At 35.2% G+C, this 20,786-nt stretch overlaps 2 protein-coding genes across 7 annotated transcripts; both read right to left on the bottom strand.

Moving 5' to 3' along the window:
* Positions 1 to 2,698: 2,698 nt before the first annotated feature.
* On the bottom strand, positions 2,699 to 9,549 carry LOC120088158 (RNA recognition motif (RRM)-containing protein). Of its 6 annotated transcripts, XR_016532214.1 has the most exons (10): positions 9,382 to 9,538; positions 8,361 to 8,838; positions 7,367 to 7,810; positions 6,635 to 7,157; positions 5,050 to 6,230; positions 4,816 to 4,950; positions 4,206 to 4,727; positions 3,778 to 3,839; positions 3,405 to 3,554; positions 2,699 to 3,011 (listed from the first exon to the last, which is right to left on the bottom strand). XR_016532214.1 is itself a non-coding variant. In XM_090317914.1 (7 exons), exons 2-7 carry the CDS (start codon positions 8,479 to 8,481, stop codon positions 4,720 to 4,722), a joined length of 2,412 nt encoding a protein of 803 aa, XP_090174040.1. In that variant the 5' UTR covers positions 8,482 to 8,838; positions 9,382 to 9,538; the 3' UTR covers positions 4,095 to 4,719. The 6 variants fall into 6 exon arrangements, 2 of the variants coding, with proteins under 2 accessions (XP_090174040.1, XP_090174037.1); XR_016532210.1 differs by having other exon boundaries at positions 8,361 to 9,549; XR_016532212.1 differs by having other exon boundaries at positions 2,699 to 3,554.
* A 2,271-nt stretch (positions 9,550 to 11,820) lies between these two features.
* PGR7 (proton gradient regulation 7) lies at positions 11,821 to 18,986 on the bottom strand. The gene is made up of 5 exons (XM_039019039.2): positions 18,332 to 18,986; positions 17,966 to 18,046; positions 14,458 to 14,562; positions 14,179 to 14,328; positions 11,821 to 12,256 (listed from the first exon to the last, which is right to left on the bottom strand). The coding sequence occupies exons 1-5, from the start codon at positions 18,707 to 18,709 to the stop codon at positions 12,011 to 12,013; spliced, it is 960 nt and encodes a 319-aa protein (XP_038874967.2). The 5' UTR covers positions 18,710 to 18,986; the 3' UTR covers positions 11,821 to 12,010.
* Positions 18,987 to 20,786: the final 1,800 nt, after the last annotated feature.

A 20,786-nucleotide genomic window follows, 5' to 3' on the forward strand; every position in this document is an offset into this window, starting at 1 on the left:
CATGGATTGACTTATGAGATTAGTCATTGTTATATCAATCTGAACTTAATCATCATGGATTGACCTAATGATCGAGAGATGTCATAAGTTTGATAAAAGACACGAATGAATTCAATTCATGGTAATTACCAACCTAAGATTTAATAATCTCACAAATCTTGTGAGATTAGTCAAATGTGTGTATAAATTGGTCCGAACACTTATATATACACATATACACATTTAATTTGATGGATAAAAGTTATGAAGTTGTTGGTGGTTGAGTTGGAAGCAACAATTTCAGAGTTTTGATTGCCTTTTGTATCAATCTCATAGCTTAGAAGTGATTTATAATTTATGTTAGTATATTAGTTTTTATTATGTATTACACCTTCAATTTAGAAAGAAGATAATATATCTTTATCTAATGAGTTAGGTGCGTGAGTAGACTATAACTACTTTTTTAGTTCATAGATCATTTGTCTTTGTATTCAATTTCTAACACTAAAATTTTTATTGTGTTTGACAACATATAAGAGTGAAAAGTAATTTGAATCTATGACCTCTTTGATGTATATGTTTTAAAAGCTAAGATATGCTCAAGTTGGCCCTATGATGATAAAATGAAGGCTTATCCAATAAACTCTTAATGTCTCTATCAAAGGCAAACTTAGAACTAACACAATGTAGGAGATAGTTTAATTTTTATAAACAAATCTTATTAGTTCTTTTTTTAAATTTTACGACAAATAGAGTTGGACGCCTAAATCTTCTACATTTTGATAAAAGATGTATGTCTTAACCCATTAATCTATACTCAAATTAGATATAGGTTTTAAAATATAATTTTATTTTTAAAAGTGGACAAAATTATTTGAAGTAATTAATTTTAGAGCATTTTTTATTCTTTCTTTTCTCAAGTCAATAACATTTATTATTTCTCAAAAAGAATATTTATTATTGTATATTGATAAAATAAATAAAATAAAATGTTGTAACCTCATAATGTCCAAGAATAATTAAGTGGTACTTTAAAGACAAAATTTCTTATTGTAAAGCATGTTAATATCATTTAAGGATAGCGTAAAATGGTAACATTTCTAATGGTAAGAAATGTCAATATCATTTAAAGATGGTGTAAAGCCCGTAGCATTAAAATATTAATTAATAAAATAAAATTTATAGTGTGATAAGTAAATTAACGTCAAAATGAGATTGACTTAACGAAACCTTTTTCTCTAGAGGTGGAAGCTTGGTCTCCCATCTTGCAAATGTGATACTTAATACTGAAGCAACTCTTTTATCATCCTCAAATAAATTTTCTTCCTATTCATATGTCTAGGATTGCCTTTCTTCGTATAAGGATCCATCATTACTAGAAAAAATTGATTTGATTTTTTTTTTTTTTACAAAGGTGTTGAATTAAATACATAGGATAGAAGAATCGAACCTCTAACATCAAGATTAGTGGTACAAACACTATGCCAGTTGAACTATACTCATTTTAGATTTATTTTGATTCTAATTTAGGAAGCAATACTAAATGAGAGAGGTAAAACGTTGGGGAATTATTTAAGATTTTTTCTTTGATTACTGTCATTATTATAGTAACTCAATTTTTTAAATCCTGCCATTATTATAGTAACTTTCTTTTTTAATTCCTGTCATTATTATGGTAACTGAAGCATTGATGTAATTAGAATAGCAATTTGGCACAATTTTTTTTAAAAATTTTTTTAAGAGAAATAAATTTTATTAATGAATGAAACGAGGAGAAACCAATGCCTATAGGTGTATGTGTATTACACGAACGTTCTTCAATTTGAAATCAAGGACAAGCTGTAATTGTTAAACAGGCATGAAAATGAATAAATCCAAAAAAATATTAAAAAAAAAAATTGAGAATGTCCCAAAGATTCAACCACTCCTTTCACCACCTTGAAAAGAAAAAACTCAAAAACTATAACGAAAACAAGTCATGATAACTTTTTGGCGCCATGAGATGGATGTCCCACCAAAAGGAAAGCTAGGAGATGATAAATGTCGTTCGACAAGGCCAAATACCACACAAAGGCATCCAAAATCGTTTCTCAATTAGCAGGAAAAAAATACCCAAAATCTCAAAAAGATCGTTGCACACATAGTACACGGAGGAGAAAGATTGAGTTAAGGCATTCTCCCTTGAATAAAATCATCTCTGTGTTTATAGCTCTGACTGAACTCCCAAAGAAAGATCTTAATCTTCCTCTGATAGAAGCCATGTCAAATCGCTCAATAAAGGTTATTTAGAAGACTTAGAAAAGGTCTTGCATAAGAAATTCAGGAGTAAAAATATTGAAAGAACCGAGAGGTGAAGACCAATAATTATTTATATTTCAAAAATGGATGTAAGGAGATGAGATAAAAGCAATCCATCCAACTATTTCCAAATCATTAAGCTTCCATCAAAGAATCAAATCTCAAACTGCAGATGCAGTAAGACGAAATAAAGAAGAGAAAAGCCGTAGCAATAACTCCACAACCCAACCAAGGATTATGCCAAAAACTGAAAAAACTATTTCAAATAACACTAATTTAAAAACATACCAAAACAAGTAGTAATTTTTAACAGAGATGAAAGAGAAGCACATTAATTTGTCTGTTAGATTACTATGGGTCGTTATGACACAAATATTGGCAACAGAAGCATCCTGTAGCTAGACATTTATAAGAAATTAAATGCAAAATTTAAAAACTAGTTTTTAAATCTCAAATTGGAGCAATCCAGGACAAGGAAAAAAAAATCTGAACTTCTTAAATCCCAACTATTCATCAAAGTTGATGCAAAAAGTTCTAACCTATCCTAACCAGGTTATAGCATAAACATGATGAAGACTCAACCTGTCAGGTTCAACGTTATAGCTCGGTGCTCAATTCCTTCAGAAACAATAGACCGAGCACAAACTAAGACATTGACATCCACCTCATCCAAGTCGCAACCCGAGTTTGAAATCAAAGACTGCAGCTCTCATACCGTCGTTTTCCAGGTTATCCTACCAAGAAATTATTTGAAAAGGAAAGACGAGAAGATGGGGAGTGGGCGGGGAGAAAAGAACAAACACCAGAGAAAAAGACTAAACAATTAAGTTTTTACCCAACCAATATCTACCACTACACTACACCCAACAATCAGATAAATTACGTGAAGCTTAGTCCAATATTCTCCCACAAACAATTCACAATCAATTTCATCAATCATGGTGGTATTTTTTAAAACTCAAAGGCTAATTATTATTATTTATAGGAAACAGAAAATTCAAAGACATTATGTGCTACAAAAAAGTCTATAATTAAAAGAAAAGAAAACCTGTAGCCATGCATCGAGTCTCATCCAACATGCATTTCCCTATAAATATCTTCAACCAAGCAGTTGCATACAACATTACCTGCCATATATATATATATATGCAATTCACCGCGATTAAAAATTGCTTCCAAGTGAGTCAGCCATTCTGATCATACCCAGAAGGAGGAAATTTTGATGCAATTTATCTCAGCAACATCTGGTTTCAACCGACCTTTAATGATAGCTTGGCCTAACGAAATAAAATTTGGGAAATTGGAGGAAAAGAGGAAAGGAGAAAAAAAAAGGAAAAAAGAAGACAGAAGAGATATGAGGGAAGAAGACAACAGCACCAGAGCAAATTGTACTGCGTAAAAAAATGTATAAGATGTTCCAAAATATACAAATCATCGTGCAAATGATCCAGGACTTAAATGGAAGGTTGCTGTTAATAACTTCCCACCGCAAAAGCATACCTTCGTGTAAACAAGAGAAAATCAACCCCGACAAACCTCCAATGACAATCACCCCGAATAACCTGCATGTATATTGGATAGAACAGGTCCAACGCCCATTCAAATGGATATTAAAATGAAACCCATGCATCGGCCACATCAAAAGAACTTCTAGTGTGAGCACTAAAAATTCTAACCTAAAACAAGAGGTATTTTGATTGTGCATAGGAGAAACCCTAAGAAATATAAACTTGAAACTCATAATGAGATCGACTCTTTAGCCCCAACCATGGTTGTCCTCTCAGCACCCAAAAATAAAAATAAAAAATAAACAAAAATAAAAAAGGAAATACCAACATACTTCAATTCCTAAGTTAACAATATCCTTGTTCAAATAGACAATTCTATCGAAAATTCACCATGTAAAAGAAGGTCATAGTTAAACATACATCAAGTAGTAAAAGAAGCTCGCTACAGATACTGGGTGTCTTGTCTCGTAGACAAAAGAACAGCAATACTTCAAACGCTTAAAGCAGACCAACATCAACTGAAAGAGTCTAGACTATAGCCTGCCAACCTGCAAAAGATAACCAAAGACAAAAGACATGGATGAAAACTAAAAATCAGAATTTTCTGAGCACCCAAAGAAATGGAAACAAATCTTCAATCAAGTAGCCCTTTCTCAAATGAAGTATGCCCCCGAATACGCCAACAAGCCAGCCTGAAATTGCTGAGCGTGAAATTTGACCTAGGTTATCAAGGTATTCAAGTCCGCAACAATCTTCTATTCATGTGATTCATGAGTTACAGTAAAGCATTTCCATGTCAAATTTTAAATGTAACTCCATCTCCTGAAGGTCAATCACCAGAAATTGCATCTGTATTAAGGTGACATCGAGCATCTACTGTCAGCATTATCCAATGAGAACTTGAAAAACTACAACCTCCATTAAACTCTAGTCTCTAACTTCCTGCGTTAACACCCATGAACCTATTTGTATAAATATTCATTGCAATTGAAAATGGGAAACCCAAAAGAAACGCATTTGCTGATCTTACCAGCTAAATCAACTTGCTCAACACCAGCCACTTCGATTTTGCTTGGTTCCTCGACATTAGAATATTGGGAATTTAAACCTTCTCTACCCTGATCTTCTCCTGGTATGTCATCCTTTGAGAGACTAGATTCATGGCCTGAAAAGATCAATCCATATCCATCAATGTTTATATGATTCACGACTCTTTAATTGTTCATCAATATTTTGATATCTTAAATCATTTAATTGTACTTACCTCCTACAGGTTCTAGTATTGATTTCTCTCCATGTTTAAATTCATTTTCCTTCGTACTTGGAGATAAATTACTTTCTCCATTTTCTCCTGAAATTGACCTAGACCTCTGTCTCCCATGATGCTTTGAATTTTCAGCTATATATCCATTATCTATATCAGTAACATCAACACGAGGCTTATCTTCAGGAGAGAGTGATCTCCTACGTTTTGATTTATTTTCATCAGAACTGGTAGGTGACAACCTAGTCACTTTTTGCCGTCCAGCCTCAGGAGATATAGATCTGGATGACCTTCTATCATGATGCCTCAACTTTTTGTCTCTGCTTCTATCTGATTTCTCCCTCCTGTGATGCTTACCATCTACAGATTTTGACCTGGATCTTCTTCTGCTACGATGTTTCAGTTTTTCATCTCTAGAGCTATCCACCTTACCATCAGGGAGATGTTTACTTTCTGAAGAACTTGACCGTGATCGCCTTCTACCATGATATTTTGATGTGGTATCATCAACCTTTTCCCTAGAATTTGATCTAGACCGCCTTCTATGTTTAGAAATGTTCTTGTCCATGCTTCTAGGCGATGATCTTCTTTTACTATGCTTGTTTTCCAGCGAGGCAGATCTCAACCGCCTTCTATCCCGATTCTTTGACTTTCCATGTCGCGTTTCATTAATTTTTTCATCAGAATGATGCTTAGTCTCAAGAGATTTAGACCTTGACCGTCTTCTATGTTTTAGTTTGTCACCATCATCCTTTCTTGGGGATGATCTGCTTTTCCCATGATGGCGACTAGGTGATCTTAAATCAGAATGATCTGATTTCCTACCTCTTTGTGGTGAACGTTCACGCTGGTGACTGGGAGAATCAGAACCTGCTCGGTATGATTTTCTTCTGCGAGGACTTATGCTTCTACTTCTATTTTTCCTTGAGATGGGTGAACGATGACTTCTTGATCTATCTAGATCACGCCTTCTAGATCTTTCACTAGCATCTCTCCCTTCTCTATAAGCCCTCCTATCATCTTCATACCTAGAATAATGGCGAGATCTCAATGGTGATCTAGATCTATGATCTCTTGAGTGCCGATACGGAGGTGAATAAGTTGGAGATCTCCGCCTACTTCGGTACTTAATAGGTGATTTTGATTTGGATTTTGACCTCTCCCTGGACAAGGAAGGTGACCTGCAAAGAGAAGGGGGAAAATCAAAATTATACTTATTAAGATGGAATGAACTCAACTCGAAGAGGATAGACCCTGGACTTTATACACATGACATACGACACAAGTGAAAGGCATACAAGTTCATGAGCAATTTCCTTCCTGCCAAATCATACATGTGGAGAAAGGGGATGATAAAATGCAGTTGTGGTATATTTCAACAGAATAATGTGGTTGATATTATTGAATAAAGGATTGAATAATTTGAATTTATCCAAGCCATCAATGCTCATTGCTTGCAAATTCAAGTCTCTTGAATTTACTCAAGAACCCTGAGGTCCTTTGTCCTATTTTATTTTATAACTCAAGGCAGGGATATATTATGTATAGCAGAGGGTGCAGGATTGATGATCTCACTATAGCATACCTTGATTTTTCTTTTGTCTCAGTTTCTTCATTCCCAATTCCATCAACTTTAAGTTTTTTGCTTATTTCCGCTGCTCTAGCTGCTGCCAACTCTGTTGCAGACTTCATAGTTGCTGCACGATTAGCAGCCTGCTGAGCTGTCATAGTTTGTTGCATCAACAAAGCCTGTTGGAATTGCATTTGTTGCATGGCTACAGCTTGCTGCATCATCATGGGCAGAGAAGATGAAGCAAGTGAAGGGTTCACCGCAGCTGGTTTCTGTGGAAGCGACTTTGCCATCTCTACATTTAAAGGTCGACCTCCAACATCCATATTGTTCAATGCCAAAGCAGCAGTAGCTTCTTCGGGCTTTGAGTATTCGATGTAAGCAAAATGCTTTGAATCAGTAATGGTACATTCAACAACAGTTCCACAAAAACTAAAAAGTTGCTTCAGCTGTTCCACGGTGAGAAGTGGGCTTAGATTGCTAACTTGCAATGTTCTCTTCAGTGCATCAGCAGCCTTTCCAGATTTGTCAGATGAACCTTGCCAGAGAAACATCGATAAATAACCAGAAGCTCATTAAAAAATAAAATATATAATTTATGCAGTCTAAAAGTTAAACGACAGAACATAAGAGAGCCAAAACACAAACAAATGCACCTCAAAACACCGTAAGGTACATTTCAAAAGAGAAGCACAGGCACAAATAACCAAAGAGTAAAAATTAAATTATCCCAAAAACTAAGAATACCAGAAGAGTCTTTGGCAGACTGAGCTTGTTGAGCTTGCACTTGAGCAGCATGGGCTTGAAGCGCTTGGGCAGCAACAATAGCCTGAGCAGCTGCCATAGCAGCAGCAGAAGGGGCCATAGGCACTTGACTGATAGTTCCCATGCTGGTTGTTGCAGCTATTGCAGTCATAAGCAAATTGTGAGGTGGATGATTTAACTTACAATCTGTTTTCGCACATTGACCATTAAGGTATTCTCGACATACTTCTCCAAGAGATGCTCCAATTCCAGGCAAGATAGCACCACCAGAAGCACCAGCTACAATGCCTGGAATCATTCCCATCAGCCCAGGAAACGCCCCCGAAACAGACCCTGAGTAATTAGGCATGTTGGGCATATTTTGATTCACCAAATTTGGAAATGAGGATGCAGGAGCTAATCCCAGGAGTCCACCAGAGCTTGTTCCTGGTTGGTGACAACAGATAGCTCAGTCATAGATAACATTGCATTGCAGACTGAATCAGACAGATGATTCGATAAGATATGAGGAAGATCAAAGCAATTAAAGATAGCCAAGGAATTAAGTTATCAATGTCTAATAAATATTCATACCAATTTTTCATTTCCTCTTCTCCCTCGCCATCTTTATTTCATTTTTATGTCCAAACATCTCAAGTACAAAAATACAAGTCACATTGAAAGAGCACTGCCACACTAGCCACCTGGTTCATCCAGTCGGCCTATTCCAACTAACAGAGTGAGTAACTTTCCTTTTTTTCCCTCCATTTTGAATTCACATGCATTATCTTTCTTCTCCAACTCATTCATTCAAATACATGAAGCATAATCATATAATAATTACATATCATCAAAATATCCTAATTAATTCTCAATATCGCATGAAACATTCAGGACTTAGGATATTCTATGCACTTAATAGATTAATCAAACTTCAAAACCTCTAAAAACTAAATCTATAAAATAAGACCATGAATATTACATAATCATCGAGTACCTGCACTAAAGAACACTGGGAACGGACTACCCATGATTGGTCTTCCGTTGCACTCAATATTAACCATGTAATTTCCTCTTTTTGGCACCACATAAGTTATCGTATATGTACCATCATTCATATCCTTCACAATGCCATCTTGCTCGGTTCCACCAACACCTACGCCAGGTGACACCTTTACTTTAATCTGTGCACCACCATGGGGAACTTTCCTCCCATCGACATCCTTAGTTACCACAGTAAACGAAGCTGGCACACACGCTGTGCCACCAGCTATGCCTGCTCCAGCTGCTGTGCATCTAGCAGGGTCAACAGGGCCAATCGGCTTGTGTTCCAAGTCCTCAGTATCTTCAAAATCACTATCTGAGGATGCTGCTTCTTTTGCAGGAATCTTATCTACGCCTTTAAAAGTAGCTTCGAAAGCAGCTTTAGCCGCTGCATCTTTCTCAGCCTCGCTCTTCAGTTTCGCCTCTTCAGCCTGCTTCATCCAGATTGGTTTCGCAACAACCAAGTTACGATCAGCCATCAAACCTAAGTCTCCTCGATTATTATGTTTGCGTAAATATCAAACCCTTAATTTCCCCCCAAAAAGAAAAAAAATAAATAAAACTAAATCAAATCAACCCACCAAGGCTTCCACAACATCAAAATTCGCGCCACGGAACTCTAATACCTTGGATAGCGGGAAGAATTCCAATAACAACACACCAAACTTTACCCAAACAGATCAATAAGTCTATAAAATCTCAGACGTTCAAATACCCAATCCGAACAAGAAATTTCCCGCTCGTTTGCAGAGAAGACTAAGTTTCGCCAATATTTTCCTTGTAATTGTTAGCGCAAACATAAAACATAAAAACGAAAACGAATCCTTGTAGTTTCCAGGAAAATTAAAGAACAGCAGAGAGAGTAATCCCTTAATTTCCCAGGAGCCAATGAGTAAACCCTAGATCTGGTGGAAGTCCGATGAAGCGAGAGCCAACAGCGCGCTATCGATGAAGAATGTCGAAGGAAAACGTACCTATTTCGGCGACGGCGATGAGATAGGGCGCGCGATTGAGTGGAAGGAACGAGGAGGACAAGTGGAGTGGCTTCTTTGAACCCCGGATTTTTCTCCTCTCTGTGATTAATTTTTTCACCAATTTTTTTTTTTTCATTTTTGTTAAATCGCAAAACTTAGGTTTATAATGGGAATAGTTTTGCTTTATGATAAGAATTTAGTTCCATTTGATTTGACGAAATTATTTATGAAAATTTTATTAAATTATAGATAAGTTTTATTAAATTATAAAAATTAAATTCGATCTATAGCAATCAATTTTATAATTTATTTTTTTTAATAATGTTATTTCTAATTTTATATGAAACATGTTTAGGTGTTGGCTACTTCCTTATCCCTTAATTAAAATTTATCATATGACAAATATTTATTTAAATAAATAAAAATTTATTTTATTTTATTATTATGCAATAAAGGAGGGATACATGAAATATAAGGGTAGCTAATATTTATCAAAATTACTTTTATCATTTTTAAAATTACTATATAACATATTTTTAATCCTTTCAAACTAATTTCGACGACATGAAAATTGTATTTAAATATGTAAAATTTAATATTAAGTTAATTTTGAGTAATTAAATGAATGAATTCGATGATTTTAAACCAGTCTCAAACATACACTAAAAACATTACTTAGATTTTTTTTTTTTTTAACTTAAAAGGATTCAAATTTCCTCATCTTTACTTATAGTTATTTGATGGCGATATGCCATGTTGGACCATTGGTAATTTAAACTCGTGTTTTAAAAAGAAAACAGAAATAAATTTCTTGCTTGGTTTTGGTGAAAAACTTGTGATATAAATTTAAATTTTGTAAACTGTGTTTGGTAAATTTTATTATCTAAAAAAAATATTATTGAATACAATTATTTCTAGTTGAGAATCTTGATGAATAAATATTGTTTAAAAGAGTAGAATAAGGTCAATCGAGTTGGTGCTTAATCCTAAGCCGATGGAATCTGATTAGTCGATTCTCCCAAGTGTTGTTAATTGTGAGGGAGATATTTCCGAATTGTTTGGCTTGACCCAATAGATTATTTATTTATTCGATTAATAAAATACTTTTTAAAAGTTAAATACTTTTTAAAAGAATGGAATAAGGTCAGTCGGTTTAGTTTGAAAATTTTGTGTTCTATTTTGTAATTTCTCTTCTTCCCCTATAGATTAGGGGTATTCAAAATATCGATCAACCCAATCTAACCCGTACAATTTGGGTTGGATTATCAACTCATGTTTTACCTAGTATAACTCAAACCAACCCGAACAAATCTGAATTTATTATTAACTTTAAAATATATATTTCTTATTACTTATAACATAATTATTTATATATATTTATTTTAATTTTATTTAATTCCAATATTTTTTTAATATTGTATTTTTCAACAACTCTTAAAAGTAGTTTTTTTTGCATTATAGAAAGAAAATCTTCACTAGATAAATTGAAATTGAGTTGTTAATCTTAATTCAATATATAAAAATAATTAAATTAAATTTTTATATATTTACATTTGCTTATTTTTAGAACAAAATTTTAAATACATGACCCAATTAACCCAAACCAACCCAACCCAACCCAAGTATTTCATGGTTGAGTTGAGTTGGGTTCATTTTTTAATAAGGGTTATTTAGGTTGAAAAAATTTACAATCGAAGTTGAATCTAAAAAGTCTTCCAACTCAACCCAACCCAACCCATAAACACCCCTACCTAGAAAAGATGATGGGCTATGTTCTTCTCTGGTTCTTCTCAACTCAACTATTTTTGAGGTGGTTGATGTTTTTGTTTCTACTTTAGTTGAATGAACTGTTTTTCATAATAACAATAACAATAATAATAGTTGATGTCAAATGGTTATTATAGCTCACTCTATAAATCTATAAATTTATGTAAACTATTTCTTACTCATCATCTATTTTTCTTTTTGTTACAATGCTATTAACACAGACTATTATAACTTATTATAATAACTAATTCAATGTCACAAATGGCCAAAAATTTTATCGAATGTTTTTATAGTTTGTTGGCTTAGAGAGTGGACTAAAATGTAATCCAACCCTTTAGTCATAGATTCGAAGCCTAGTATTAGAAGTTGATTGATATTCTTCCCACGTGTGTTACACTATGTTCATATTACCATAGTCATCTACATGGATGTGCAATGTATCTAAGAGGGAAAGGGTCAATGAGATTTAAGTTTATTGGTTTTTGAAGTTTTAATAATGCCTCAATAAAACACCAATGAACTTTGATGACGTGGTTTAAAATATAAAATTGACAATTTTTTTCTCCACTTACCTAAAAAATGTCATACATGCTTTTTAACCACAACATCAACTAATTGTCAAGTGCGGAGACTATTTAAAATCACATTTCAAACCTTTATGCTTAGAGCGGATTTTTAAATCTCAAATATACTGCTTGGGTCAACTTTAACTAAGAATATGTGAGAATATAAAAAAACAAGCTGTTCTACCCTGGGTTTGGTCATAACGAAACTTCTCATTTTCACACCTTAAGCAACACTCGAGCTCTTTCATAAATGGTAAAAGTTTTAAAGAGAGCAAGAAAAGAAAAGCACATCGTAGCTACTCTACACTCTGCAATGGTTTTATCATCTTGAATTGCTTCACCCTCTCAAAATCTGGAGCCTGGAAATTTCTTTCAACCTCCCACGCTTGTTGAGACATGCCGTTAAATGTTGACTTTGCACCTTTCTCATCTGTAACTTCCCTCGGAAACGGAATTCGGATTTCAAATGTCCCATTTTGAGGAGAGAATACGCGCACGTCGAAGCCTAACCGATCTACCCATATCAGTTTTGCTTCTGTAAACTGTCAAGGAAAACGGAGAACAGTGAGAATTCTACAGCTGGTGAGGGAAAGAGAATTGACTGGCCTGTAACTATAAGAGCCATCTACCCAAAGAATCCAAGTGTTCTTATGTGTTTCAGTATGAAGAAACGCATAATCTAGCTGAAGCTATTTTGGACATGCTAAATCTACATGTATTACTAAACAAAGCAATGCATGAAATATTTTTCATTGTAGATCTCATGATAGTTTATGATACAAGATCTCCCCAAATATGTATGTTTTGAGCAAAGGCAGTGAAGAGTCTTTGTTACATCTTCTCCTCCATTGTAATTTCAGCTGCAAAGTTTGGGATTTCTTGGAAATAGGTTCGGTTTGAGCTGGAGTAAGCCAGGGTTCATTTTTAGATTGGTTGGTGGAAGCATTAAACAATTGGAGAGATATGTATGTTTTGAGAAAAGGCAGTGAAGAGTCTTTGTTACATGTACTGTACTCCTCCATTGTAATTTCAGCTGCAAAGTTTGGGATTTCTTGGAAATAGATTCGGTTTGAGCTGGAGTAAGCCAGGGTTCATTTTTAGATTGGTTGGTGGAAGCATTAAACAATTGGGGTTTAAAAGGAAAGGCAAAGGTGTTGTGGCCTTTCTTTGTCTTTTCTTTTTTTTGCCTTATATATATAGATATAGATATATCAGTGAGTTCAGGCCAGTTTACGCATACCTCAACTAATCTCACGGGACAACCTGCCTGACCCTACAACATTCAAGTGTCAAAGAAACTCGTAGGACATTAAATCCTAGGTAAGTGGCCACCATGAATTGAACTCATGACCTATTAGCCCTTTATCAATCCTTTATCAAGGTGATATTTCCCTATTTACTACCAGGCCAATCCATGATGGTTGCAAAGGAGGTGTCGTCTAACATGGCTAAAGTTATTTTTGTGGCTGATTTGGAGAGAGAGAAACTCTAATTCTTTTGTTTATAAATGTGATCTTAAACAGTCCATGGCCTCTAATTGGAGCCATCAGAACTCCTTTTTGTAATGTCCACTTCCCTCATTAACTTGGATTGGAAGGTGTTTTTGTAAGAAGTTTCTTGCTCTGCTTCTTATAAAAAACTAATGATAACAAACAAAAATTAAATTAAATCCTCATGCTATATGATGTTTGAGATACTTTAGATGATATCTCAATGAATGTATTTCTTTTTAATAAGAGACAACTCACTCACTGAAAATAAAATAAAAGAATATATAAAAGCGTAGAAAAAAACAAGTCCACAAATGGAGTCTCAATACATGTATCATTTTAAGTTTTTAACACATCCTAAAAATCATTTTGCAACTCAAAAATGAAGGAACGTTCAAATCCAACTTCTATCCCACAGTAGATTAAACATATATTCCATCATTTCAACATTCACCCAAGAGAGACTTGGTCCCTGAGATTGCTCATAATGGAAAATATTCGACAAAACTTAGTGAGTCGACTTATAAGGTACATTGGTTTTTTTTCAACGTTCTGATTGTATTCATATTGTATAACAAGTTATTAGCTTACATGGGGCGACAGATTTATCCCACAGTAGATAAACATATAGAGCTTGTGTCGTGAAATGCAAAATTATGGAAATCAGAGTTTTCTGTGCTGCAGTTTGATCGAAAGGGGTCAACTCTATTAGAGGGGGAGGGGTGGAACCAATTGACTTCGGTTCTATGAGTGGTGGTTTCCAGCTAGAGAATCTAGCCTTGTAGCATGACAATATTTCGGATGTTTATATTTTAAAAAAATGCAGAAAAATAAAAAGAAAAGAGCAAGGTGGCTCAGTGTTTTCTTGGTTGGCTAGAGAAGAAATAAACTAAAAGTTGAACCCAAACTCCTAGTAAGCCAAGAATCAATTAAGATGCTGAAGACTGTACAGAAAAATGAGGTTGAATGCTAACCTGTAAGTTCAAATCAGCATATATGTTGCAAAAGCGAATAACATCTTCCGCGTTGTTTGTGTTTATCTCATCCACTAGCTTTTCTGCACAATTTCGAAGAGGATCTGGGCTTGCAGTTTTATAATCTGAAGAGTTTACCCAAACACCAACCTGAAATCATATGAAATATTACATTAATATTCAAACGCACATTTCTACATTTTAGTGCATTGAAACTGGTCTCTGATTAGTGATTAAACACTGCATAAACGAAATAAGTGCAGAAAATGATGCCTGTACCTCCCCAAAGTCATCAATCTGAAATACCCTCTCCACTGTAACAATATACAGAAGATCTTCGTTAATGTCTTCTCCAAATCTTTTTCTCCATGTAGTATGAAGCCGCTGAAAATGTGGCATTTAACATTTAATAAAGAGTTGATCCAATCCTACGAGGATAGTATTGAACAACGACATACTGTTGCCAAAGCCATAATCAATGCATAAGTTGTTCAAAAGTTATTAAACAGTAGCTTGAATAAAAATCCAAAAGCTACTAAATTACGGATACATTAATGAGAAGATAACAGAGTTTCAAAAACACTTGCATTATCTCATAGTTCCAGAATGAGAAGGAAGGAGGAAATCATGACATTTTGGGTGTATTGGTAACTTTAAGAAGCCAGAGGAACGATAAAGAAGTTCGCTGATCCTCCCCATCTTCCATACATAACCCATAATGGCTTCAATTCAGAACCACCTAAGGGCATTATGTTGCAATCCATCTCCAATATTTACTACACGACTTAATGGTCCAAAACAGAAATTGTTAGCTTCTTTGATCATTATGTTTCCAAAATGACTCAGATTAATCTGTGCACTAGGTAGAAAAAGGCCATACAGTTGGCTCCCAGCGATTGTTAATGAATGTGCCTAAAGGATGTAATCCCCAACTACTTTTGTCCTCCAAACTAAGCCGTAAATAATGCAGAATTTGAACCAAACCTCCCCCCCTCTTTTTACTCCTCTACCTTCTTGCTAGAACTCTTCAACATTTGGTACTATCTTCCCACTGGTCCCAAGCACAAATAGTTTCAGGTTGAGCCAAGCACTTCAAAACACCGAGGAGAGCACGAGATGGCAAGCGGTTTTCAAGATGTGATCCCAAGTGGAAGTCCTTTCATCAACTCTATTATTGAGAAGTCAATATATGACCAAGTAATTTTGTAATGTTCTACCAAAGGCTTTAAAGAAAAACAAAAACAAAAACGCATTTCCTTGCTTTTGTGAGCCACCACTTCTTCCTTACCATAAATGCTGGTGACCGCTTGATATGGAAAATAATTGGTAATGATTGGCTGAAGCATTAAATGGATTATTTCCAAGCTAAGCTTCCAAATAGAGTTGAAGCATATTCATCCACATATTTAACATTACATGTATGTATTTACATTTATGAGGGTAGTTGAAGAGGTCTTAGATGAATTTAGACATTATAGGTGAAAGGTCGTGTCCTTTCATAGTGTCTTTTCAATTAGTATAAATACTTATGCACCATTGTAATTAGGGAAAAGAAATGGATTTTGAATGATTTTTCATAGAGTTGAATCTCTCAAGGTGTGTTGGCCCAAGAAGTTGGGAAATACGAGTTGTGAACTCTACTTCTTGTTTGGCCCCAAGAGTTGGTGGGTCTCACTACTAAAATAAAAAACATCAATTTTATATCTTATCAACTCATTACACTGTGGTCCCCAGGAGTTCACAACTCCTTAGACTTCATAACTCCTTACTCCTCACTGTTCCACCCTTTACCCCAAACACCCCCTCAAACTCTATGCTTTCTTTGTATTCTTGTGTTAAACTTTCAATCTAGCCCGATCAATTACATTGTGGATAGTTCAAAATCTTGAAATTAGGAACAAGTTCTCCTTTCTTCTTGATCTTTGATCAAATCTTTCAAACCAAATCTCTTTAGCTTTTTTGGAGTTGTTATCAATTCGTTAACCAGGGTTATGCTTATTACTGTTGTTGGAAATGACTTTTGGGCTTAGGCCCATAGGAAAAGTTAAGGGGAGTGGGAAGTTTTGTCCCACGTGGATAGATTTAGAATTGCTTAAAGGGTATAAATACCAAAGCATTCTAGATGAGAATCCAAAGTGTGTTGGTAGTGGAAGTATAACCCTTTCACCACATGCGCGTACTGCTGTCGCTGCCGTCCGTTTGGTCGAACGGGCGGGTTCGGGTTCGAGTAACCGCACTTGCATGAAAAAGAACTAAATTTTTATTACTTATCATTTTAATTACTTTTTAATAAAAATTTTGATTAAATCTTTTTATTGATATTTTTTTAGTGTTGATTTTTTTTACCGTTTACGGACCGTTCATTTTGTGACCGCTCGTTTCAGACCGTTCGTGTCCTCCTCTCCACTGCTATTTAATACAGATCAAACCTGAGAGAGGAGACATAACAACTCGATTTTCTTCTAAATTCTTCTTCTATTCTGAGCATTCTTCTCATCGATTCTAGTCCATTTTCCGACGAGTGCACGTCTGAATTTGGAGACTGCATTAACCTTGGGGAGCAACCGGCATAGCGATTAGTACCGAGGTTGTGCCGTAATTGCTTTCAAGGCAGTGGTTTCTCCTCGACGCAACTCTCTATTCTAACAACTGTTGCAGGTGTTCACCTTGTTTAAGGGGGAGTTTTCGAACATAATTGAGGCAATTCCCTTTATCACCACTTTATATTCCTCGATACGTTGCTAACTCTTGGATATCTCCAAAGCCATGTATTAAGTAGCTATTGTTTCTCTTATCTCAAATCCTGTCTTCTAGAGGCTTCTCAAAACAGTGTTTTGACTTACTAAATGACCAACCTTTCCTTACTCCCCTTCCAAAAAAGGACAAAAACTAAATTGATAAAATAGAGAAAATACCTTGACATTGAGTTGAACAACCTCTTCCTTTTATAGGTAATTTCGGTTAAGCGACCTTCTTTCTTTTTTTAAAGGTAACTTCAGTAAAAACAACCTCCTTTTGACAGACAAAAGTTCTTCCTACAATACATCCAACTTCTACAAAATGACTTCCTGTTGTTGGATTCCACAATTCTAGTTTCTTTGACCTTCCACCGAGGGCATTCCAAAGGTACGAAATCGGGAGAAGTTCAAGCTTGCACCCAGGGAAACAACTACCACTTTCAGCCCCTCTGTAGACAAGTCAACAACGCTGAAGAAGATTTCTTCAGAAATCTACCGTTTAGAAGGCATCTCGACATTTTTTAGACCTTCGGAGAAGGTTTTCAATCAACACATCGTCATCTTTGAAATTTTGATTATCTTGTAAAATGTTTTTGATACATAAACTCTGATCTAGAAAGGCATCAAATTTGTGGCTTTCTCTTTGAGTATTGAACCAAGTTATGTATAAAAAATTCTTCAGAGCAAAATAGACTTAACATTAGAAATAGTTTCATTCCCACCACAAGCATATAAATTGCTGTTAAATACATAATTGTATACGAGGATAGATAGCTTAAAGCATTCTTGTGGCTTGATGTACGAAATAATTCCACCACAGTAATTTGTGAACAAATGACAACAGTTGAGGCTAGTTAAGCGGCTAAGCCACAACTCAGCCAGACTCAACCAGGTAGTAAGATTTGAGTATCTCAAAAATGCTACAAGAAATAGCCAAAGTAAGCCTAGCTCAACAGTGATTGGTTGATACTCCTCTCCTTGTCATGTAAGGTTCAAAAATGCTAAAAGGAACGTGTATCCTAGAATCTGGGAACCGCAGAAAATTGTACCTTTAAAATCATTTTATTGTCTGGTTTGCCAATACTTCCTTGAATTGTACACTGAGGAGTCCGCAATCCACACTGTTCCAACTGCTCCAAAGAAAAAATGGTAAACATGCGCGGTTTTACCTCATTCGTAGACAAGATTTCAATGTTCAGTACTAGACTGATAAGAACAGATAGTGCACATTTATTCATATCTCTGAACAACTTTCACATCATGAATTCAAACGGGAAACAAATAGTAATGAACTTATATCGATTCAGAGATTTCATTTTTCATTTCCTCAAAATCCCACTTGGAGCCTTGACATATGTTGTATCGATCCAAACAAAATTCTACGTTATCATTAGTAACCCAAAAAAATGAATAACCTGAACATGGAGGCTGGACCTCCTGTCGATAGACTCCGGCAAAGATTCATTCAAACTCAAAAGAGGCGTACCATCTTGGTCAACAGCGAATCGAACGCCAACGCCGAGAGGCCATCCCTCTTGGCTCAAAGAAGAAAGCGTTCCAACAGAAGACAGCTCCATGATCGTCCTCGAAACCTCGGCTGGAAACGGCTTCACATTCCGCAACTTCGTTGGGGCCGACTCGGAAATCGTCGTAACAGAACATTTCAAAGCCCGATACGAAACTCTATGGAACCGGCATGCACTTGAATGAGCGAATCGAGATTTCGAGGTTGATTTTAGAGGAACGACAGAAGGCGGGAACTGATTCGTGAGAGTTTGAGCTTGAAGATGCATTTGATGATGCTCCAAAATCACCCTAGAGTTTCAGAATTGACGAAATCGAGCTACTGTTGTTCGAAATTGTTGAGAAGGATAAGGAAATTCAGCTCGCTGATAGTAGGATGAGAATCAGCTGTGAGAGAGAAGCTTGTGAGGATTGTGGTCGACTCGCGACGCTCTAGCAAGCAAACACAGCGAGAATGGAAGACGAACACGACAACACAGAGCTGTGATCTGCTGTATTGTAGCGTATTGTGGCTTGTACGTCAAACCTGTTCTTCGGCCAATCAAAATTGAACGTTGAAGGGATTTAGTTATTTGTGGGCAAATTATAAATACTTTCCTTAAAATATAATAATAGTTGCAATTACACCTTTAAATTTTTAATTTTAATAATTGAGACCTTACTTAAATATTAAAATTGGGTCAAATTGAACCTGCAAACTTAAAATTAGGACAAATTGAATCTACAAACTTATATAATTGTATGAATTACAACATTTGTGTAAGTTTGAGGGTTCAAAACCTATCAGGTGTGGGTTTAATTTCTATAATTATCGTACGTTTGAAGGTCTAATTTTAATATTTGTAAAAGTTTAAGGGCTCAATTTTTACAGGAGTTTTTGTACAGATGACCCAAAAATTGGGTAAAAAAAGTCAAATGACCCAATTTTTTTTAAAAAAAATGTCGAATGACCCAATTTTATTATAATATACTGGTGTGCATGCGAAAAAGTGTCTAGCTCTCTCTATATCTCTCACTCTCACTCTCACTCTCACTCTCTCTCCTGATCTCACACTCTCTCTCTATCTCTCGCTCTCACCCTCTCTATTTATCTTTCACTCTCTCTCTATATCTCCGTCATTTAACACCGTGGATCCAAAGTCCATGGTTTTTATGTAAGTTTATTATTGCTACTTGGTGATCTTTCTATTTTATTCGATGTTTCTCTTTGTATTTGGTAATTGTTCATAATGGATTTTATGTGTAGCTTAGCTTAATAATTTTAGTAGTTTCTTTGTATCTCTCTTGGTCTCACTATCTATCTATCTCGCTTTCACTCTCTCGCTTTCTTCCATTCTATCAACTCTGGTTTTGCTGAAGTTGGTTGGATAAGAAGTCGCAAGCATCATTGGTAGAGAGAAGAATGGTTGATGCCTTGCAAGTTGGTTTTTCAACGCCACCAATAAGAAGGAAAAGAGAAAAAGAATAAAAAGTTGAAAGTCACGCTATAGAAGAATAAGGAAAGAGGAAAAATGGGAAAGAAGGTTGAAGGTCCAAGGAGAAGAAGAGGAAGAAAATAGGGGGGAAAAAAAAGAAAAAAAATGTTGAAGGTCACACTAGAGAAGAATAAGGAAAGGGGAATAAATAAATTAAGGGCATATCCGTAACTGTTGGGGTTAATGCCTTAAATCTCATAGGATCCTGTAGTTTGTAAATAATTGTATGAATAAACATTCTGTGATTTATAATATATGATATTTTATTCACATTGTCTATGAAATATTTGATATTTTAATTGCATTAACCACAAATCAATAAACTAAGATCCATGGTTATCATTGTAACTTAAACATGTATGTGGAGATACAAGTGGATCGTGCTTTAAGTGATATCCTAAATGGTCTGGACTCTGTAGTTTATGGATAAGCCTGAGTACCTTATCCTAGTGACACTACAAGTATGGCCCACTTTGTAGATATTACAAATGTTGTAAAGTACTATAAATAATCTAATCCTGATCATTCATGTATTAGACATGTGAGCGGAGATATTCTATATAAAGGAGTTTATATAAGATCGGACCACGAAATGTTTAGTTTTGTTATATAACACCGTTCATAATTGAGTGTCACATCCCACCCCAAATTACCCTCTAAACCTGGATAGAATGGTGACTGCAACAGTTACCAACTCTTTTGCTGTCACTTACCACCTAACTATCCTGTTAACCTTTACTCAAACCCTGAATACATACATATCTTCAATATACCAACATATTAACTCGGAACTTAACACATTTACATTACAGGGTTTTGCAACATTGTTCATACATGAATATTACAACTTAGTGAGCCTCATCTAGTATAC

The sequence above is a fragment of the Benincasa hispida genome, chromosome 1, assembly GCF_027475165.1.
Source record: "Benincasa hispida cultivar pf3 chromosome 1, pf3_genome.v1.1, whole genome shotgun sequence".
Taxonomy (NCBI): Eukaryota; Viridiplantae; Streptophyta; class Magnoliopsida; order Cucurbitales; family Cucurbitaceae; genus Benincasa; species Benincasa hispida.